Source organism: Sapajus apella, unplaced genomic scaffold (assembly GCF_009761245.1).
Source record: "Sapajus apella isolate SASKATOON/1434 unplaced genomic scaffold, GSC_monkey_1.0 scaffold40, whole genome shotgun sequence".
NCBI lineage: Eukaryota > Metazoa > Chordata > Mammalia > Primates > Cebidae > Sapajus > Sapajus apella.
In genome coordinates this window covers 21,828,945-21,852,135 of record NW_022436980.1, presented here as the reverse complement: position 1 = coordinate 21,852,135, position 23,191 = coordinate 21,828,945, and the positions used below count along the sequence as shown (strand labels likewise).

The following is a 23,191-nucleotide window of genomic DNA, read 5'->3' as shown; positions in this document are numbered from 1 at the left end:
GGCTGAGGCAGGTGGATCACGAGGTCGAGAGATGGAGACCAGCCTGGTCAACATGGTAAAACCCCGTCTCTAGTAAAAATACAAAAATTAGCCGGGCATGGTGGTGCAGCCTGTAGTCCCGGCTACTCGGGAGGCTGAGGCAGGAGAACTGCTTGAACCCAGGGGGCGGAGGTTGCTGTGAGCCGAGGTTGTGCCACTGCACTCCAGCCTGGGTAACAAGAGCGAAACTCCGTCTCAAAAAAAAAGAGAGGACATTTTCAATGTCCATTTTGCTAAGAAATGTGTATATGAAATGCCTGTTAAGTTTCTCATATTATGTATATTTGCTTTAAATAAGGAAATTATTTCTCATTTCACTTTCCAAATGAGGAACATTGCCTAAATTCATGACATCCCTAGGATTGTTCTTAGTCTCAACTTCCACATGGAGATGTCTGAAATAGAAAATTTAAATATCAGAATTCAGGGATATAAGCTTTCACATTTAAAAGTGCAGAGAATCCCAGCATTAACAAACTATGGTTCCACAAAAATCAAAATTACAACTCAGACATCTCTTAAATAATAGTATTGTCACTTTACAGTTTACAAACTACAGAAATAACTGAATTATACCACATGCAGAGATTAAGAATATTTCAAGTGCTTCTAAATACCTATTATAAAAAGGTTATCTACGTTACAATATTATGTTCTCTGGGAAAAGATATATAAAGATTACATCAGAGACTTCAGTACTGACAAAATTTTTATCTTCAAGTGGCATTCTAAAATTATTATGAAGTCTCAACTTCACTGAAATAATAAAATGTATCCCACGACAGATTTTTGTGGCAGAAATGAAAACTTTAAAAAATACATGAAACAAAAACAAGATGAGAAATTTCCTGATACATATAATACTATTTACATTCCCTTATCTCAATACTTGGAAACTCAATGTCCTATTTTGTAAAATGGTCATATAAAATGATGCTAAATGTATAAATGAGGTTTAATCAATTGACTGACAATCTTCCATCTCACCATTCATCACTGACAGCATCCAAAACATGTCACCATCTGCCTACAAGGCAGGGTGAAGAGTTGAGAAGGCCGGGGCACTAAGGCACAGGTAGCTAACTGCCACACGGTGGCAACAGTGCCAGCCAGTGGCATGGAGAGCACACATCTTCTGCCCTCCAAACCCCTGCATGGCCACTCTGCCTGCATCAACGCACCCAGTCCCTTGGATGGCGTAGAACTTCCAGAATTTCAGCTTCTTTGGAATTCTCTGAGGGTGAATGCATGTACTCCCATCTATGCATGTCCAAAACAAGAGCAAAAAAAAAAAAAAACATAAAAAATAACGACACATGTCTCTTTACTTAAAATAAATAAAAAATAAAATCCTAGGAATTAAAAAAAAAAGTATTATGCTTCTTTGTCTCTACTGTGCCTGATGTGCCTTGTACCAACTAGACCTTTAAAAAAAACTTATTTGCTAAACAAATAGTTTCTTAATAACTCTTGAGTATGCTTTGGCTAATATTAATATCCCAGAACCAAAATACACTTTTAATATAAACCAGGGTTTCATATTTTAATTGTATACCAGGGTTTCATAAAGTGTAGAACCTCAGATGATCCAGGGGCAAACTTTCTTTAGCTTAATACTTATGCATACCTCTTCCCAGAAAAACAAATAGGCAGGGAAGGTCCAACTCACCTGCTAGCCACCACGACCCAGCCTATGTTCTCTCTCCCTGTAGTGCCTCCTTGCCCTCAGAGCTGTGGCATTCACCCTGTCACCGCTTAAAATATCCAATTTGACTTGCTTTAATTATTTGACTGTGATTTTCTTATAAAATCAGCAAAGTCAAAACTAACAAAGACTTAGGTACAACATCTGCAGTGTCAACTTTCCTATTTTGTGGGTGTTTGGGATTTGGCAGTGGAGGGATAACAAGTACAATGAGTTATCTCCTTACCGGGCAGTTAGAGGTAAAGACATCAAGATGCTTTCAATTCTGGATCCTGGAGTGAAGAGGCCAAACTTTGTGCCCCTATCATACAGCAGATTAAATTCTACATACCTGTCATAAATACATCAAATAACATTAAAGGCCAGCTCAATAAAATCTGAAGACTAACCCATAACAAATACTTAAAAAGGGGCGGGTTCTTCCCCCCAGTTCCCATCAGCTGGAATTGGCACAGAGGACACCAGCCTACAGCCCATTGAGAGCTCTCCATCTGGACAGGCAGAAATAAAGGGGTATTCTACCCAACAAACAATAGAATATAGATTCTACCCCAACATAGAGCAGTTACAATACAAGGTTATGTTTTCCCATAAATAAACAGAATTGACACACAGCTGGGAAGTTTAAGACACAACAACAATTAAGAAAAAGAAATGGCATCCCTTTTCAGGATAATCCAGCTCCTTCTGGCCTTCCTCATAGTCTGGGGTGTTTAGAGTCAAAGATTTCACTTCATTGCCTGTAACTCACAAGTACTACTACTAAGATGGTGTAATTCTGCATCTGAAAGGCCAACTACAGCTAACAATAATTTACTAATAACAGATTAAGATATTCTATATATTCTTCTTTCTTAATAGCATTAATAAGCAGTCATATAATTCAGTCTCTCTGCAGATTAACAGCAATCATAATAAAAGGTAGTGTTGAGTTGCAGCCTTTTTTTTAATACCCTTAGCATCAACTAAGACTTGGTTCAGTATATTAACTGCCATAGTCAAAGCTAGACTCCATCCAGCTTAAAAACCTGTATCTGCCTTTAACATAGGATGTAAAAGGGTCTCCCTCTCCAATTTCAAAAGGATAATTCCAACTACTCAGAAGAATTTAGAATGATTCATAAATCTGAAAAGTTCAATAAACAGTGCCCCTTTCAGATCATTTCTTATCTTATTCAGAAATTACTCCCTTGGTCTAAAGTTCACTCACATATTCTTATTTACCTATTGGTTACTGTCTTGATGCCCATCTATAGCAAAAGATTCTCTAGATTCCCACAATACTTTAATTTTTAAAAAGCACGTTTTTATGTAGAACTTGTCAAAAGCCCTGCAAAAGTGTACAGAATTTTATCTTTGGCTCCCTTTCTAATTCTGACCATTTATCATTGACTTTTATGTACAAAAAACTATTTAATACCTTCTTATGTCTGTTTCAAAAGATAATTTAAGTGAATCTTCTGAATCCTTTTCTAAGCCCATGGGAAATAATTCCATCTTTTGGCTACCTTTTCCACCTGATAATACCTTTCTGAAACAGGTAACTGGTCAGGACTGCAGTATTAGAAACCAAAGACAATGTTGATAGTTCTAGAGAAGAGCTGGGGTTATCCTAGGCCCCAGAGTTTATTGCCATCTTAAGGTCCAGAGATAAGAGAGGCAGAAAGAAGCTGTCTTTGAAGAACAGTCACACACCATACCACAGAAAATTAATCTAACATCCCACAGTCCTGCCTATCTCAGGACACCAGACACGCCGTAATACACACACAGTGACTTTCAGAATGACCTGCCATCAAGCAATGTAAAACACAAACCATTACTCTTGTCTATGAAGTTTTAAAGGATTTACCTAATTAGTATTCACAAAATCTGCCAGCTTTGCCTATGAAATCTTGTGCAACACTTTACTTTGCACAGAGTTTTAGATTGTCCTCTTAGGTATGTCTACCCACTAAACCATGAGGCTCTTTTTGGCGGGTTTATGTTATGGCCACCTGGTAGCCAAGATAGTGCCGCATCTCAGGGCCCCAAAAACAAATATCAAGTGAAAGCAGGAAAGAGTGGTAGAGGTATATTCAAGAAATTATGGCAACGAACAAAAAAAACATGTTCAAAAATAGATGCATTCTTTAGGAAATTTCTAACAAACAAATTATTCTCATGTTTTTCAAGTTGATAAATGGGAAGCAGATAGCACAGCACAGGCAGTCATAATAAGGATATACACAAATGTTTATCTTTAGACTTGGAATGTTATTTAGGTTGGCCTCTTTATGGCAAGGCTTTACCTCCTTAGTACCCAAAGCTTCTTTTACCTGACACATAGCTAACATCAGTAAGAAAATCCACTTTATAGCCATGTTCCAGTAGGACACAGGTATTTAAGGTAGTAATGAGACACTGATCGGGGCCAGCAGGCTGTATAACTTGGAGTGGATTTACAAGTACACCGGCGGCCGGAGACAACCTCAGGCTGGACACCCACTGAGCTCGCCAGGCTCACTGCGCAGAGCAGGGTGGCTAAGGTGAGTATCACGGTGAGAATCACAAACCTGCTTCAACCGCTTGGCTTTATACACTACACAGACTACAAGTTTGAAGTCATTGTGACCCAGTTCCACATCTGAGATCTTATATTTACCAGCTGTGTTTCTCGGGCAACAGACTAACTTTGTGAAAAAAGATGATTACACCTATCTTACAGGTTTGATGAAAAACATCAGATATAAAATGCTTAACATAGAGGCTGGCAGAATTTCTGAAATTAGTTCCATTAAAATAACTTCTGTAAAATCTTTAAGATGAATGAAAAAAGGTATGATTCCAAATTTAAAAAGCAGCAAAGACATTAAATAATGCCCACATCTTGACATAAGGCCACAGGGTATTACTAGAAGACTAACTAAAAGAAATCAGCAGAATTAAATTCAGCAAGTATTTAACTACATAAGCCTACTATGAGTCTCTAATGTATAGATGAATTAAACTTTGTTATATTTATAATACAACTTTACACAATGTCTTTTAATTCATTTAATATTCATCTAGCTATGAAAAGAAATTAACACAATGATTACAAAGTATCTGACAACACAACACCCGCTATTATTAAGAGCTGCTCCACCTCCCCCAGTTATGCCATGAAAGAATTCATTCTCCAGTCACTTACCGTCCTCTTCTGAGCTGCTGCCACAGCTTCTCCTGGGGGGTGAATGAGTCATCACAGTGCTTTTTCACAAGGGGAATATAAGAAGGCACTACAGCCTTGGCACAGCTCTGTACAAAGCGAAACACCTCCTCCTTGGATGGAGAGTCAAGATCATCAAAAAAGATACCACCAATGCCCCGCCGCTCTCCACGATGGGCTATAAAGAAGTAATCATCACACCTGGAAAACACAGCGGGGCCAAACCAGGGATCAAATGGAAAAAAGAGACATGAAAATCAATGTGAGCTTTTCAGGTTACAGCACTATCCTCAACTAATCTCAGCATAGTGTCCTTACTTGCTGTCCAACTATGAAAATGAAATGAGGACTTTAGACAGATTCTTTTGCAGGTATCACCCATGTAGAAAATGCTTATCCTCTTATCTTCAAAGCAACCAGACAAGTGAACACAAGTCTATGTAAAGGATGTGAACTCTAAGAACTTTAGTGAAAAGAGAAACACTCCAATATTGACACTGTATTTCTTGGAACCAGTGATGCTGCTACCTTCAGAAGCACTGCTTTTGTAGGAGGCAGGAAGACAGGAATCTTCCACTAACAATGATACCAACCATGTTGCAAATCCAAGCTCTCTTGAGTTCTTTATTCACCAAAGGAAGGTACTATAAACAATCTCTCAGGTTTTTTTGAGCAATAAAATTTGATGGTTCTATAGCATGAACAACAGAGCAAAAAGCTGGTGGAAAAAAAGTTCAGAGAATAGTTTTTATTCTTTCATATGTCATATCAGACATATGAAAGCTTACCCTGTGAGGCAGCACATAAAACTATTCATCGTTCTTGAGTCGCCTCCCCTCTATGTCTACTAGACATACAGTTTTCTTAAGAAGCCATTTCCTAACTGCTGAACTTGTAAAATACTTTACATCCTAGAAGTAGTTATTTTGATAATCACTGCATAAAGGTCCCTAAATGGAAAAAAAATCTGTTCAAACAAAAACTACAAGCTATGTAAAAAGTCACCTTAAATACAGCTTCAATTGCATAAAAAACAACAAAAAGCAACAGCTGAAAATCCCTAGAACTGACGCATTAGTAGAACTCACCTCAACTGTGACTTGTTGGCTTTCTTTATATGCACATTTTATTAACATGGTCTAAAAAAGTATATCCTGAGCAAGGTTGTAAAGTCAGCTCTTAACCCAAGTTATACTATTTCAAAATGTCTCTTCAAAAAATTATAAAATTAAGTGATCTATTAAACACTATTTCCTAGTAGGTGTTCCATTGCTTACAATAGAATAGCGGAAACTGTATAATTTATAAATAAAAGGAATTTATTTTTTATAGTTATGGAAGCTGAGAAGTCCAAGGTTGAGGGGCTTCATCTAATGTGAGCGTTCTTTCCAGTGGGGTCACTGAAGAGTCCTGAGGCAGCGCACAGCATCACAAGGGGAGGGGGCTGATCACGCTACCTCGGGTTTCTTATAGAGCCACCAGTCCCACTCCCATGATTTAATCCATTCATCTATGAACGGATTAATCCATCGGTCAGGGCTCTGCCCAACCACCTCTTAAAGGACCTAAATTTCAACATGAGTTTTGGAGGGGACAAATATTCAAACCAAAGCACTTATACTAAAAACTTCTTAACTAGCTAGCATTCTAGGTATGTTATTACCTAATACTGCTTAAAGTCATCTCAGTAATAGCTAGAGAAAGGAACCAAAAAAACAGAACTATCTACTCTATCAGTCCTCCTGGAAGGATGCTAACTTCTGCGAGAGAGAGGAAAAATCAAACAAAAACCCCATATCTGCATGCATCCGTGGCTCTGCAGTTTTCAGTAGTAATGTTAAGAGGAGAATATTCAAATGTTTCATCTTTTCTGAGGATTTTAAAGCTGAACTCCATGCTCTTGCATAAATGATATTAACATTTCACAACTATTAGCTGTAAAAACAAAGCAAAAAGACAAAAACTCTTTCTGTTCTTCCTTTTTCAAGAATGACAATTAGCTCTAAGCTGAATTGAGAACTTTACTTGGATTCCAAACTGTTTGTGCCAAGATTCCATTTGATAGATAACAAATATTCTGGGTCTTCCCACAACTTTTGTTTGTTTTCTTATTTTACCATTAGAATTTCTTTAATAAATTCTCCAATTCTTATTTCCCTTTGGCCAAAATCTCTGGTATGTTGGCATCTCCCTCCAGCAGTTCTCCAACCCCTCCCATGCCCTTACACATTCCCAAGTCAACATCAGGATAATTCTCATCTGGAATGAGAATTTAACATCCCACTCTAGATTAAAAAGCCTCTCATTCTCAAGCATAGATCACCTTATAGTTTACAGTCTACCATTCTAAATCATTTGGAATAAAAAGATGTTACTGCTCAATTTATATTAAAATATTTCTAAGTAAATAATTTAATAAAAACACTTAAAACTGGTATACTAATTCTTCAGATGAGCAAAGTAAAAAGACCCATTTTCATATGTAGAAGAAGCCATTTAGTGACAGTAGCCTTCAGAAGGAATGGAATGTAATTTTGGGTTCATGAAAGTTCAGTTCTTTTACCTACCATTTTTTAAATTTGGGGTAGAGATCTGAACCATGCTGGTCACAAGCTTCCTTTAGAGTTCTGTGAAAATGGACAGCATCTTCTTGGTTCAGGTATGTTGGTGTGAGGTCACATCCACCACCAAACCACCACTGCTTATTACCTACAAAATCAAGACATGGGATTCTAATATGGACTTTGAAATTCAGCATCACTGGCTATATTAGGAAATTTAATTTAGTAGCTTAATTTATTAAGCATAAAATGGGTGACAATAAAAAAACATTTTAAGTGATTTTAGCTCTGAAGACCAGTAAGGTCTAGGCAGAACAAAAGAGTTTGTAAAAGCAGCTGGGTGCAGTGGCTCATGCTTGTAATCCCAGCACTTTGGGAGGCCAAGGCGGGCGGATCACCTGAGGGAGTTCGAGACCAGCCTGGCCTATGTGATGAAACCTCGTCTCTACTAAAAATACAAAAAGTAGCCAGGCATGGTGGCAGGAATCTATTATCCCATCTATTTGGGAGGCTGAGGCAGGAGAATCGCTTGAACCAAGGAGGTGGAGGTTGCAGTGAGCCAAGATTAAGCCATTGCACTCCAGCCTGGGCGACAAGAAAGTAAGACTCTGTCACAAAAAAAATAAATAAATAAACCATAGTAATAATAATAAACAACAGAACAAGTAAAAAAAGTAAAAGCAGAAAGGAAGAAAGTAAAAGGTAAGAGAGCAGAACTTGCAAGGAATGATATGCAGGGCAGTGAATGATAAAACAGCGTACTGGTGGATCAGGAAGTAGACTGCAACTCTAGCCCTACATGAGAATCATGAGAGGAGCTTAAAATAGCTCCTCTGAGCACCGTTAAAAAAACAGAAAACCACACATCTCTGGCCTAGGAATCTGTAGTTTATAAAAGCTCCCCAGGGGATTCTCACACTCCTTGTATTAAGAACCACTGCCACTCCTCCCCTTTCCTAGAAAGAGTAAAAACACTTGCTGACGCAAACTTACCACTTGAGAATAACTGTTTCACATGCTCACAGGTGTATGAGTTGTCAATACCAGTTATCAATTTTAGACATAAAAGCCTGAACAAAACTGAATGACTTCAAAATGAAAAGTTAAAGCAATGACTTCAAACACCTTCACCTACAGAGACACCAACAGGAGTAGGCGTGGCACTGCACAGGTGCTCTGAAACATGGTATCAGATAAGAAACGGGCTGGGACTACAAACTACATGCACAGGATGCATAATCAACTGCATCCCATTTTAACCAATTGCTAATGCACTGGTGACTAGCAAGGCTATGTACATGTAAAGTATTTTCCCAGAACAAGTTCTCAATTTTAACTTAACCTCGTACATAAGGTGCTCCTTCAGATGTAATGAATTCATATTTGCAAAGAACCCTAGGTGCACCCTGAAGTTCAGGTTCATTAAATCATTCCTTATATGTTGGAGGAAATATGGGAAGGTCAGAGTCAATCAGTATTATTCTTCTTTTTTTTTTTTTTTTCTGAGACGGCGTCTCTGTCACCTAGGCTGGAGTGCAGTGGCACAACCTTGGCTAACTGCAACCTCCGCCTCCCAGGTTCAAGTGAATCTTCTATCTCAGCCTCCTGAGTAGCTGGGACTACAGGCACGTGCCACCACGCCCAGCTAATTTTTTGTAGTTTTAGTAGAGATGGGGTTTCACCATGTTGGCCAGGCTGATCTCGAACCCCTGACCTCAACTGATCCGCCCACCTCAGCCTCCCAAAGTGCTGAGGTTACAGGTGTGAGCCACCGTGCCCAGCCCCATTCTCACTTGTCATGTCTTGTGCATGATCCATTGTACTTGCCAAGAAATTGCCTTTATGTGACTCCTGAAAGACCCAGTTAAGACTATTTATTCTTTCTCATTTTTAGATGTTATGCCGTCTTATCTGTTTTAAAATGCACATTTTGCACAATAGTACTTTCCACAGCTCCTGAGATCCTTACCATCGGCTTCTTCTACTTCAAAGTATCTGTAGTTGAAATGGATAGTAGGAGCATGAGGATTCTTGGGGTGGATAACAGAGCTCACACCCATAGCACAAAATGGCAATTTACCTGGAAAGCAAAATACAAGTAGTGAGCTATATTCAGTTACCCTGAATGACTTGAAACAATCTAACTCTAATATGACTTCTAAGTCAATTTTCAAAAGCTGCTTCTTAATTTGTCTCTTAAAAACATAATTTTTAAAAAGGAATTGTTGACATGTGGCATATGAACACAAATGGCTTTTTTCAGAAGCAATATTTATTTTATAAATAAAACTTGTGGGCAAAATAAGGTTTGCAGGAACTAGTAAAGACTATCAAGATTGTCTGATTTACCATCTTTAGTCTTCAGAACTTTTCCTCTGCTTCTCATTTGTTTTGCTGCTTCCTCAGAAAGATTTCCATGAACAACAGAAATGCTCACCCCAGCCTTTTCGAAAACGCGCCCATCTTGAAGTACACAGCTGATGCCGCCACCTCCTGTGTATAGAAATGTAAAATAAGGAGAGAATGTAAGAGTATGTTCAAATCTGAAAGCAACCCTTGCATGAAGATGGTTATTTTCCTCCTGTTTCCCAATCTTTTATACCAGTGTATTTATTATTTTATGTACAATAAAATTAGATAACTAGCTTAGCTTTATGACATACGCTATTAATACTGGGCACATACTGGACCTTCTCATATCACTAAACTTAGTATTTCTCCAACATTCTCCTGTCATCAACTAAAATCAATCCCTGGAATATTCTCCCTTCAAATACTACTGTTCAGAACAGCAACCCAGCAGTTATGATATATGAGAGAAAGCTAACTAAGGTAAAAAATAGGAATGGGTAGACTTGAAGGGTGTTCTATTATCACTGAATTTAAGAGATCAATATTGTTTCAAAAATTTCTTTCTCAGTGTGCTGCTTGCCTTTTAATTTGATTTACAGGCAACTAAGAAACAGTTGATATTCAAACTCTGAAAGAATTCAGAACCTTAAAATGAGTGAGACACACATTAGTATTCAGGTGTATGAGCCTTACTACTCATTTTTTTCTTAAGGTACTAACTAGGGTCACTACAAGGGCATTGTTTCATCAAATTTCATGTTTGGATTGTTTTATTTCTAAGAACATTTAGAGCTGGATAGGACATAAGATGATCCTGTACAACCCTCATATATTCCCAATGAGAAAACTGAGGACCAGAGAGGCAAAATATCTTATCCTAGATCTAACCGCTGACAAGTGGCTGAAACAATGTGTCTAAATGCTGTCTGTTTCAGACAATATTCTAAGCACTTCACATATATTCTATCCATATACATGTGTAGCATGAGGATTAAATGAGATGAAACATACATATGTATATTTCATAGATGGGAAAAAAAAGAGTAACCTCTAAGGGTCACACAGCTAGTCTAGTACTTGAGGTTGTGTCCTGGTTCAGTGGTCTTTGCTTGAAAACATTACAAGACAGAAAACTAGACTCAACTTCATTCCATATAGATGTGGTAGTATCACAGATCAAAATCTGCTGGTGAGAAGTTGCTGTTGTATTTCCAGCTAGGAAAAGTCAGGAATCCTTCAAGTTTCCACTCAAGATGTCGGTTTCACTGTATGGGCAACAACATGTCATGAACGTATATGCCTCTATGAGAGCTGGATTTTGATGCTCAAGTGTTTTGCCATTGAAAGGGAAGATTTTCCCAGCAGGAAACCTGATGGGTGCATTTGGTAGCGCTACTGAGAAGCCAATCAAATATATCTTGTGCAATAGTAAAAGTGGGAAGAGCCTGACACAATGACACCCTAGCTGGAGGAGTTTGGCTGACACTTAGCGAGGAGATGAGTTCTTTCCAACTCCTAAAAAGGAAAAAGGGCAAATTCACCCAGAGAAGGAGATGAAATGTGTTTCATAATCTATTGAAATTTATGTTCAATAGCAAACTTTGGACATCTAAGCTTGTTAGTTGCAAACACCACTTAACATTTCTACAAAAAATGCTGCTATGGAATTGCAAAGATTTTGAAATGCAGTACTCGAGTGACAGCTGATCCGTCTCCATACCTGCAAGCAGAGGGCTGGCGACCCTTTCGGCGTCCCTCTTTTTAACGGCAGCCTCTAACCAAGCAGCCTCTCTGTGGGTACCCCATCCCGTACTGTGAACTATTATGTTTTCTGTCTGCAACCTGGAACCTGACCTTTTTTCCCCTCGTCTCCACCTTCCGCTAGTGGCCGGCTTCCTTACCTTCCTTCCTCTCCCACCGGTCCACAGAAAAGCTGGCGCCCCCGTCTACCTGTGCCAGAGCCTGGCACACCTGCGCCTGGGTCTCCAGGATCAGCAGCTCCATCTTGGTCTTCATGTCGGCCGGCCTCCTTCGCAGCTCGCCCAGGTCGGTCACAGGCGCGGCCATGAAGCAGCTGCAGCGGCGGGCCAGCTCATCCTCCTCCTCCGGCCTCCCCAGCGAGGGTTCCCGCGTCCCCGAGCTCTTGGGCACCATCTCCGCCCGCTGCACATGCCCGAGGGCGGCGGCGGCCAGCCCCACCACCCCCGCCAGCGCCGCGGCCAGCCCTGTCCCCCGCCAGGTGCCGCCTCTCGCCGTCGGGACGTGCCCCAGCCCGCGGCTCTGCTCCGTGCCAGCCGGGCCAGGGGGGCGGCAGATGCGTCCGGCTGCGCTGCGCGGGGACCCGGCGCAGAGCCCTCCACAGCCGCGGTGAGGCCAGGCGCGGAGCCCCCCGCAGCCGCCCCGCGCCGCACGCCAGCAGGGGCCCGCGCTCAGCCTGCCCAGCTGCAAGGCCATGCTCCCACGCGGTCACCCCGGTCAGTGCCTGGGTCCGACTCGGGCCGCAGAGCCCCCGAGAGTCCGAGCCCGCGAGCCGCGCAGGCAGAAAACCTCTCTGGGAGGGCCGCCGCGGCGTCGGGCTCCAGCGGCGCGGGCGAAGCGGGGCATGCTGGGAGATGTAGTCCCGCGCCTGTCGCCGCCTGCAGCGTCCCCGCGGGGGCGGGAGACGAGAATCCCGAGCGCCCGGAAGCGCCGGTCTGAGGCGAGGAGAGCGGGGCGGGGACGTGCTGTGGAAGCGGCTGGAGAGACAAGAGCGGCTTTCTGGTCACGTACGACCTTCGGGGCGGCTGTCTTTCGGCCTTGGGGAGAAGATGGAGTCGGGCTGGGAGGCTGAGGGCGGACCGGGGCAGACGTGGCAGAGACTGTAGTCGCGCTTCCGTTTTCAAACAGCGTTTGCAGAATACAGACCCCGGCCCAGGAGGTGCAAACCCGCCTTTCGCCCTGGTCCTGGTCCGTTAGTTTCTAGGGCTTGAGGGCGCGGGGCGAGCGGGCTGCGAAACGTCTGCTAAGGATGATTTTGTAAAGACAGTAGGAGAAGCTAGTCATGGGCTGGGAGGAGCATCCGGAGCAGACTCTGTGATGCAGTCCACACCACCGTTGCGTCCTTAAGATGGCCCCAGGCGTTGCTTCCGTGGTGCCTACTTGTTTAGAAAGAGGAAAGGCAAAGTGTTTCCCTTAACCAGTAGAAAATTCCTGCCTTGGTGCGTTTTGGTGATTAACAAATAAGAATTTTAAACATAGTTATTCTACTGTAGGGTGCTCTCAAATATTGCTCACGTTTAATGCTTACAACAACGGCCGCAAACTAGGCAGGGCAAACGTCCGCGCTTCCTCCCACTGTGTCCCTTCCCCCACGCTTTACAGAAACGAGGGAAGAAGCTAAGAGATTTGGCAGGCAGCTCTTCGTGCCCGCCGTAACCACACCACAGCTTCATGGTTCCTGGGCGCGAAAGTGTGAGAACTACTGTCATGGGCTAATTTGTCCCACAAGTCTCCACGGTGATTTTAATTTCTAGTAGTAGATGATAATTTAAGCCACTGGTAGCTGTTGCCACAAGTTTTTTCTTAGTGGCAGCATGCACTGATGGAATCTCAATGGCTTTTGAGTCAGACCAGTTGGTATCTTATCCACCCACAACTGCACCTGGCAATTCTCCCACTGGGACATGATGTTAGCAAGGTGGGTGCGCTTGCCCAAGCCTCACCACCGAGAATCAATGGAAAGTAAAGGCTTGGGTTGAGAAGTGACTAAGCTACTTTTAGGGAAGAAAAACAGTTAGCTTTTAGCCATAGCACAACCTGCCAGGAGGCCAAGTTAGAAGCGGAGGCAAGGAAATAAGAATGATCATTGTAGGAAGGGTTGATGCCCTCTTCTGGATGCCTGTGATTGGGGTTGGGCTGGGCCTGGTGATGAAAAATGAACCTCATCAAATGAAAAGGAGCCTCTCTGCGCTGTTTATTTGTAAGAAACCCCTTGATTATTGCTCTAATTCTGCAAATACCCATAAGGTTAGTAAAAGCTAAGTAAGAACAGACTGTTTTGAACATTCGCCCAGTCACAAAGGCTGATGCTCACCAAATTGTGTACTAGCTTCCAGGTTTCCATCCCTCTCATCCTTCGCCTTTCTATGCAAAGGGCCTCTCTCCGTTCTTCCTCTGGTTCCCAACACCCTCCCTACAGGCAACCTGTTATTTAATGCATAAGAAAAGCTTCAATAGCTTGGTTAGTGTGAGTTTAAATCACCTTTCTGGGGGTTCAAATTGTTCCCAAGTGGGATACTTGTATTTCAGTCATATTTGTCAGTGTGGAGAAAAAAAAAAAGATATCACCGATCTAAGTAATTTCTTACATCAGAAAACTAGTTGGGACAAATAAAAAGTTTCTAATTAGTTGTAGAAAGTAAGGTGTAAATTAGAAATTCTCATCCATTTTTTTAGCTTCGTTTCTTGCATCGCTTTGCAACTTTTTTATGTGATCCTATCACAAAAGTGATTCTGACTAGCCTTATAGGTATTAGTATTAAATATTATTTTTCAAAATCCACGTTTCTCAGAATCTTTATGAACTTTTCCTTCTACAGCCCTGTTGAACATAACTTATTTTAGGCCTGCTGGTGCATATTCGAGAGAGTTCTAATTTTTTTTTTTTTTTTTTTTTTTTTGAGAAGGAGTTTCACTCATGTTACCCAGGCTGGAGTGCAATGGCGCGATCTCGGCTCACCGCAACCTCCGCCTCCTGGGTTCAGGCAATTCTCCTGCCTCAGCCTCCTGAGTAGCTGGGATTACAGGCATGCACCACCATGCCCAGCTCATTTTTTGTATTTTTAGTAGAGACGGGGTTTCACCATGTTGACCAGGATGGTCTCGATCTCTTGACCTCGTGATCCACCCGCCTCGGCCTCCCAAAGTGCTGGGATTACAGGCTTGAGCCACCGCACCCGGCCTGAGAGTTCTAATGTTAATCCCTCTGGTAGCTTTACTGCCTTCTAACAACACACACACACACACACACACACACACACACACACACACACACACACACACCCGCATTCTCACTATTTTTACTAAACTATACTATTTTCAACAATTATCAAATTCTGAAAGCCAAAGTTAAGAAATGTGTTGCTAAATTCACTTAGTTCTGTTGCTTTCAGATAGATATAGAAACTCAGGCTATTAGTAACAAAATATTACGGAAAATCTGTGTTTACCTTGGCATGCTTCTGCCCAACTCATCAGAAATTTTGGTGGGGTGATGGGAGGAATGGTAAGATGAGAACGGAAGTCGAATTTTTAAAATGTTAACTCATTTTTTTTGTCCTAGAACTTGTATTTTAAACTTTTAGGTCTATAGTAGCAAATGCTTACATAGATCATTAAAACAATTGGTTCTTAAAGCTGTATATAGTCTAAATATCCAATACAATTTAGTGTTGTTGACCTGCTTTTTCCTTAACTGGTGTAATTTTAAAATTATTTTTTCACAAATGTATAGATAACATTTCAGGGAGATTTTATGTAAGGGACCAACTCATGTTACCTATCCTTTCAGTCCCCTTAGCTTCTCCCTAATTCTTCCCTGTAGTAATATTGATTGTAATGTCTGGAATTGCAGCAACCATTTTGTGACTAAGACACTGAAAGTTCCATGTCAAAGTTTGTGGAGCAGTTAGATAGAAGGAGTCTGAGTCCTGATAACATCCTTGATCAGATACACCAGCCCTGGGCTGCTTACCTTTGAGCTTCTTGTTATATGAGAAAAAATAATTTAAGAAAGTGTTTGTCAGGTGTTTTGTTGCCGCTTACATCTTTCTGATATAGACCTTTTCTCACTGTGGTTCAAATATCTACCCTGGGACCAACCAATAAAAAAAAGCCATGAGTGAAAAAAAATGGCATCATCTAAGAACATGAGCTCTCCCATTAGTGTTTTGTGGAACGGAAGTTGGTGAGTATGTGGAATATCATTTCTCGAAAAAGAGAAATGTGATGAACAGAAAGTACTGTAAATCATCAATGCCCACAATAGGGACAAGCTTTTGAATGTGTTTCTAGGGTTTTGAGCCTGCATATCTAAGATTAACAAAAATAGGGAATTTAGAAAGAAGAACTAGCAAGTACAGAGCAGAAGTTTATTGGGAGAACAGGAAATAATCAGTTCGATAGAGACAATTATTAATAGAGATATTCCCACCAGTTGAGCTAAAGCTCTCTGACTGTTCCATTTGCCAGGGTATAGGAGCTTCCTGGCCACTCCATCCCTTCCGTATAAAAATGTTCTTACCATCCATTCTCAGAGTCTTAAAAATGTTATGGACCAACCAAAAGGGTGGGTCATCTGAGAAGATGCTGAGGACAAAGTGTTGGAATATATATATAGGTATTCCTCTTGTGAGGCAATCAAAGAACAATGGGTATTGGGTACCTGTCAAGTAGTCCTCATCAGACAGAATAGAAAAGATATTTAATATTGTCCCTGTACCTGCCTCCATGATGCTTTCAGGGCACTTGCAACCAGTAGTACTTGCTCAAGAAACATGAAGCTACATCTACTTGTGTCATTGAGAGTTCGTCTCCTCTGGTGGACTGGAATACTCTCTTGAAAAATACATATTTAAGACCTTTTACTTTAGACCCATATCAATATCCATTTAAACTTGAGAGTCAAAAATCAATTCTCTTTGTTCTCTGCATCTATCTAGAGTGATCTTTTCTCCCACGTTTAACTCTTCAGCCTGGGTCAGGACCTGGTTCTAGAATTAATGTGGTTGAATGAATGCAGGAGGAGGGAAAAACGCATTTGAAATACTCTCTTACTACAGACATGTTGAACTTTTATATTAGTATGTAAAAATGGAAATGTGAGGCCAGAAAGGATGAGGGCTGGAAAGATACATTTTTGAGATACCCACAGTGCTGGGACGATGAGCTCATCCAGAAGAATTCTTAAAACAAAAAGATAAAGGGCTCAATGTCAGAACATGGTACGACAGACACATTTAGGGACAAAAAGCAAGAAGTCATGGGACCTTGAGTGTGATGTCACAGAAACATGGAGGGAGACAGCATCAAAGAGGAGAATGTAGTCAGCAGGCAGAAAGCTTTACACTCTGATCAACCGGAAAACAAAAGTACTGAGTAGAGGCTAGGGAATATTATGAAGTCATTGGCTGTTTTTGAAACAAGAGCTTTGGAAAACCAGTTGAGGTGGCAGCTGAAATGAAAGAACATATAGTAGCTCAGGGTGGGAAGTTGTAATGTTGATCTTTTATTTGGAGTGAAAGACTAGAGCATGGTTCTGTTTGTTTTTGCTGAAGGAAGTGGGGAAACAGAGAGAACTAAAAATACAAGACTATACACCACTCAGAGACCTCATGGCCAGTCTAAAGGTTTTATTTTCTTCTCTTCCCAAATTGCACCATTCAGGCTGCATTCAGGGAGTATAAAGGTCAATGGGAATGGAAAAGAGGATTGAGCAAAGAAATAGCCATTTGAGGTTCCAATATACATAACCTTCAAAGGACCTGGACTGCTTTCTCCAAATAGTTGTCCTCACCTTCATTCTAACCAGTCCTTAGGCAGCCTTCCTGTGTAAAACAGGAACTCAACTATAATTGAAGGGTTATGAGACCTCTGTAGGGTAACTACCCTGAGTCAAACTGAGTCCTGAATCATTTATTCTTTCTATAGACATTTACTTAGCACCTTCTATGTGCTATGTTCAAATCAAGCACCTCGCTACCCACAAGGTAGCGAGGACCACTGTTGTCACTCCTCACAGGATAGGTTAGGAAACTGAAGCTTACATGGGTGTAGAGATAGACCAAGTCTGGACCTTGTCTCTAAGGCTCTATTAACATTATAACACTGCTCTTCATCTGACCCTAATATAATGTTAATAATATTTACTAAACAGCTGCACCTTACTAGGAACTTCAGAACACACAGAGGAGCTGCCAGCCTTTCCCATCCTCCTAGGAAAAATGGATTCCACTTGAGCCACCAAATAATCTCTTCAAATGATCTATTACATAGGCAATACTCATTTTGGATGGTCCTATGGGACCATGACAGTGACCTTGGAAGCAGAAGCCAGACATATCATTCTTACTAATCAATAGGAAATTATGATTGTTATGTGATCGTATGTATGTATATATACATATATATGTATACATATATATATGCGTGTGTGTGTGCATATATATATATATATATATATGTACAAATACCTTTTGAGACACAGTCTCCTGTTACCCAGGCTGGAGTGAAATGGCACAATCTTAGCTCACTGCAACCTCCGCCTCCTGGGTTCAAGTGATTCTCCTGTCTCAGCTTCCCAAGTTATTGGGATTACAGGTGCATGCTGCCATGCCCGGCTAATTTTTTGTATTTTAGTAGAGACGGAGTTTCACCGTTTTGCCCAGGCTGGTCTCAAACTCCAGAACTTAGGCAATCCACCCACCTTGGCCTCCCAAAGTGCTGAGATTACAGGCATCAACCATCATCTCCAGTCGTGATCTTTAATATTTTTAATAGAAACATTAAAAACTCAGTTACTGTAGGTTGTAGATGAAAAATGGAAAAACTAATTGTGTTGGTACATTGCAATTTAACACATTAGAAACATTGAGAATTCATGTGTTTTATTTCTTCACACTTCTACAGAATAGTTTGAACAGGCTTCCCTTCTTTTTCTTATTGTATAACTAAAGATACGAAGCAAGCGTCTTTTCTATGCCTTGGTGAATTGTCAGACTTTCTAAGTCTGGATCAGCTTTCAACATTTGATCCTCTGTGCTTTCAGTGTTGTGAAATATTCCAATAGTTTCTTTAATGTGAAATGGGTTTTTTGTTTGTTTTTTCCAGCAGCACTTCCTCTGAAATATCTTCATCCAACACAAGCACTTTCTTCACATATGTCAGAAAGTTTGCCTTCACTAACTTCCTGTGTTGGTTAATTTTATGGATCAAATGTGCTGGGCTACAGTGGCCAGATATTTGGTCAAACATTATTCCGGATATTTTTGTGAGGGTGGTTTTTAGATGAAATTAACAGTTAAGTTAGTAGACTTTTAAGTAAAGCAGATTGTCCTCCAAAATGTAAGTGGGCCTCATCCAGTCAGTTGAAGGTCTGAATGGAACAATAGACTGATTTCCCCTGAACAAGAAGGAATTTTGCCAATTCTGCCATCAGATGGCCTTCAGACTTGAACAGCTACATCAATTATTCCCTGGATCTCCAGCCTGCTGGCCCACCCTGCAGATTGTGGACTTTTCAGCCTCCACAGTCCTTAAAATCAATCAACCACTTCCTCTCTCTTTCCATATATGTAAACATATACACATTCTATTATTTCTGTTTCTCTGGAGAACCTTGACTAATCTAGTTCTTCTGGGTGAACATCTGAGTGTCTCAAAAGGCCACAATGTCAACATTCCCTTGGTCAGCTATTTTTTCTGTAATTCCATTTATGTTCAACTAGAATTTAACTTCCAGTTTTGTTGCTTTCTGTTTCTTTGCTGCACTTTCATCTTTCTTGACCAGTTCCCTCTTTCAATGATCCATTTTTGTAAAATGTCACATGTATTTATCATGGGGCAACAAGGAAACAACATGGCTACACACTTTGCATAAACTGCATAAACTGAAGAACAAATTAGCACTGACCAATCACAAACAGACTTTGAAAAAAGTAGGATGATTGGTCTTGAACACGATGCATATATATTATTTATGTAGTGATTTGTAGACTGAAGAGCTAGCACCAGGTTTGTACTTTACACAATTACCCATAGTTATCAATGTGGTAACTGAAATTTGAACTCTGTTGTTCGGAAGCTGGTGAAGTTTAACCATATCATGATCATGATCATGAAATGAAATTTATGCCTCTTAGAACCATGCAATGCCAAGACTGCCTACACTTACTTTTGAACTGATTGTCTAAGTTCATAATAAAGAAGTCTCTACCTACCATGAAGGACCATGAAGCAAAGAAAACAAGGTTCTTAACAGAATCAGCAGCATCTCTATAAAAATTCTATTATTTTATTAACTTGAATTCTTAAAATGCTAGACTTATTTTTTGCCTATTTTCTGTGAATAATTGACGCCTGTAGAATCACGTAAAAAGATACAAACATAAGTAGTTTGTGGCAGAGACAGCTAGTTGTCCAACAGAAATCAATTTTTCTCTTCTTTAATAATCATATTCCAGGTTTTAGTGGCGCTCATGAAATGCTTCCACTATCCTCCTATCCTCTCTTGAAGCTTATGATCAAATTCTGGCCAGTAGGATGTGAACAAAACTATTGTGTGTCACTTCTGAGTTTATTCTTCAGAGGAACAAATGTGCTTCCTCTGGCCTTTTTGCTACCGGCTAGGATACAGCAGTGAAGGCAAGAAGTGGAACAGCCACTTTGAACCCAGAAATGAAATCTGTGTGTTAAATAAGGATGACAGAGCAGCGTTATACATCTTGGACTATGTCTCTAGAAAGTTATATCAGAGACAATGAACTTCACTTTTGTTTTAGCCACTGAATTTTGAGATCTTTTGTTATAAACACTTTAACCTAATAAACGCAGGCATATATTCCTTTTTGAGAATAACCAGTAGCTTAACGTACTCACATAGGAAGTTTATGCACATTACACTAAATAGTGAATGGATTGTCTATATTCTAACTTTCATTTAAAGATGACAGGAAGAAAGGCTGAGGGCCCAAGTGTAATGGCATCCCCTTCTCAAGGAATAAACTGAGCAGGAGCCACTGAAGACAATTAATGGTCTAAGGCAACCAACATAGACAGGATGGATAAAACCTGCTTGTTGCAGAGTGGATGTGATGTTTTCCATTTAGCATTTATTGTGCCCTAAGGCTGTGAACTTTCATTCTTAACAACCAGCTGTATTGGGAAGGGGGACCTCCAATATTTAAATTGAATTTCCAGGAGCTGCTGGGGTCTAACGGGAGAGAGTTACTTGGCAATACCGTATTTATAGAATTTGTGTCAAAAATAAATATCAGGTGGTACGAATCAGTTTAGTCATTGACATGAATATAATTTATCCAGCTACAACTACTGAAATATGTGCATCATGAAATTTGTCTCTTTTTTATGGAGCACATTAAAAAGGATCTGATACATCAACAAATGTTTGACGCTCATATGTGTACACTAGAGGGCACTCACTTTCTATTAATTCGCAAACCAGTATCTAGAAGCATCACCTTGGGATCTTGTTAAAAATGCATGTTTTGAGGTTGTAGAGGAGCCCGTAAACCTGCTTTTTAACGGGATGCTCTCTAAGAGCATAGTAAAGAGAATGGCTCATGGAGTCTCACAGCCAGGGTTTGAAAACTGACTTTGCCGTTTGTGAACTTGGGCAATTATGTACCTCCCTGTGCCTGGATTTCCTCATCCATTGAATGAAGTTAGAAATAACACCTGCCTCTTAGGGTAGTTGTGATGATTGGATCAGTCAACTTAGAACACAACCTAGTGCATGTCAATATATGCTAGCTCTATTATTATAAGTATTATTTTTAATAATCATATTCATTGATTGTATAGCAGGGTACCTGAAAACCACTCTTGAGAAATACAGAACTATTTTAAAAATTTAAAAAGGGGCCAGCAAGGTGGTTCACCCTGTAATCCTAGCACTTTCAGAGGCCAAGGTAAGAGGTTTGCTTGAGGCCTGGAGTTCGAGACCCACCTGGGCAACATAGCGAGACCCACCTGGGCAACATAGCAAGACCTCATCTCTACTAAAAATTAAATAAATAAATTAGTCGGATGTGGTGGTGTGTGCCTGTAGTCCCAGCTTCAGGAGGCTGAAACAGGAGGATCGTTTGTGTCCAGGAGTTCAAGGCTGCAGTGAGCTGTGATTGTTCCACTGCACTCCCGCCTGAGTGACAGAGTGAGACTTTTATCTCAGTCAATCAATCAATCAATCAAGAAGGATCCTCTTAAAAGTGAGTACCCAGTCAGGCCAAAACCTCATGTTCTGACTCAGCTAGAGTGATAATGAAATGGCAGGAACAACAATTGCAGCATGGAGAATGGAGCAAAATGAGGCTGGTCCTCATATACTTTGTGAAGGAGCTTGTACATTATTCATAAGTTCATAGAAATCCCTTAAAAGGCATTGAAGCAGAAGATGGTATGATGAGGTTTATGTCTGAGATAGATTATTCTGAAAGTGAAATTTGGGGTTGGAGGCAAGGGAGGAGCCTGGAGGCAGTATATCGGGGAGCTCAGGTTGATGTAATGCTGCTTCTTTTCCAACCAAGAAAGGATCTCCAGAGAACATCAGGATTATCCACATCAGTGACTCACAACGATTTGAACATTATAAATCCTTCCTTCTTTGGAGCTTAAACTGGAACTCAAGCTTGTAATAAAATACTCTACCTCAACCACACCCCCTCATTTATACACACATGTAGTACAGAGTACCTGGCAGCCATCCTCCCTAGGTTTTGAGCAGCAGACTGCAAGGAGAACTGTGAACTCTGCAGTCACCAAAGAAAAACTGGACTGTTCTCTGTAGCACCAGCAGCTGAGAAGGGGGTACATCCAGCATCTCACCTGGTGATCCTGTAGATTTTGAGGTAGATTTTTAGGAACTGGCAGCTTTAAAGTGCTTGACCTAACAAATACTGAAATAAACTTCAGTTCTGCTTATCATGCCCCTAGCTGGAATGGGAAGAGCTGCCACAGGGGTGGGAGAGGCCAGAGGAAGAGAGGTGACCTAGGGTGCTGCTCTCCTTGACTCTCTACCTAGAATCCTGATGCCATCCTGACACCATTAAATTATCAGTGCCAGGGAAAGCAACTATATGAGTATTTTCTCCAGTACCTGAGGAGTGGGTATGAATGATTTCATGAGAAAGGAATTCATTCCTGGGGGCCCCTCTGCCAGGAGCAGTTCCTACTTGTGTACTCAGTCAAGTCTTATGTATCACCTACATTTCTAATCTTTCAGCTAAAAACATACAAAATAAAAATAACGAAACAGCTCTTCCTTCTGTTAAAGTTTTTGAGATTGCAGAACCACGGGATATTGTCTTAAGACTGTTTAGAGGTAGAAGGAACCTACTCCAGTGGTTCTCAGACTTGATTTAGTATGAGATCTCTTTAAACAAAATCTTATGGAGAAGTCCAATTCCTATGTGAACAGAAAGCAGAGCTGCTTTTGTTGTAGGGGTGTCCTGGCTGGACAATGATTCTCCTGTTTGTCAGCTTCGAACACAGGATTAGTGAATCACTTTTTTGAACCCCTAGCATGAAGAAGAGCTAAGTCTGAAAGTCATGATTAAATGAATTCCTCCATTT

At 40.8% G+C, this 23,191-nt stretch overlaps 1 protein-coding gene and 1 long non-coding RNA gene across 2 annotated transcripts; one reads left to right on the top strand and one right to left on the bottom strand.

Annotated features, from left to right (window-relative positions):
• Positions 1 to 557: 557 nt before the first annotated feature.
• On the bottom strand, positions 558 to 12,378 carry CPOX (coproporphyrinogen oxidase). The gene is made up of 7 exons (XM_032299299.1): positions 11,749 to 12,378; positions 9,845 to 9,988; positions 9,465 to 9,575; positions 7,502 to 7,643; positions 4,917 to 5,135; positions 1,971 to 2,075; positions 558 to 1,299 (listed from the first exon to the last, which is right to left on the bottom strand). Exons 1-7 carry the CDS (start codon positions 12,299 to 12,301, stop codon positions 1,212 to 1,214), a joined length of 1,362 nt encoding a protein of 453 aa, XP_032155190.1. The 5' UTR covers positions 12,302 to 12,378; the 3' UTR covers positions 558 to 1,211.
• Positions 12,379 to 12,510: 132 nt separating this feature from the next.
• LOC116565567 lies at positions 12,511 to 21,466 on the top strand. Its single transcript, XR_004275504.1, has 2 exons — positions 12,511 to 13,852; positions 18,713 to 21,466. It is a non-coding gene; the product is annotated as an uncharacterized LOC116565567 (long non-coding RNA).
• Positions 21,467 to 23,191: the final 1,725 nt, after the last annotated feature.

Coding starts and splice junctions, on each gene's coding strand:
- CPOX (XM_032299299.1), bottom strand. CDS start 12,301: ATGGCCTTGCAGCTGGGCAGGCTGAGCGCGGGCCCCTGCTGGCGTGCG. Junction 7,644..9,464: donor TGAAGTAGAAGAAGCCGATG/GTAAGGATCTCA, acceptor TTGATTTTGTAG/GTAATAAGCAGTGGTGGTTT. Junction 5,136..7,501: donor TACCCCAAATTTAAAAAATG/GTAGGTAAAAGA, acceptor TGTGTTTTCCAG/GTGTGATGATTACTTCTTTA.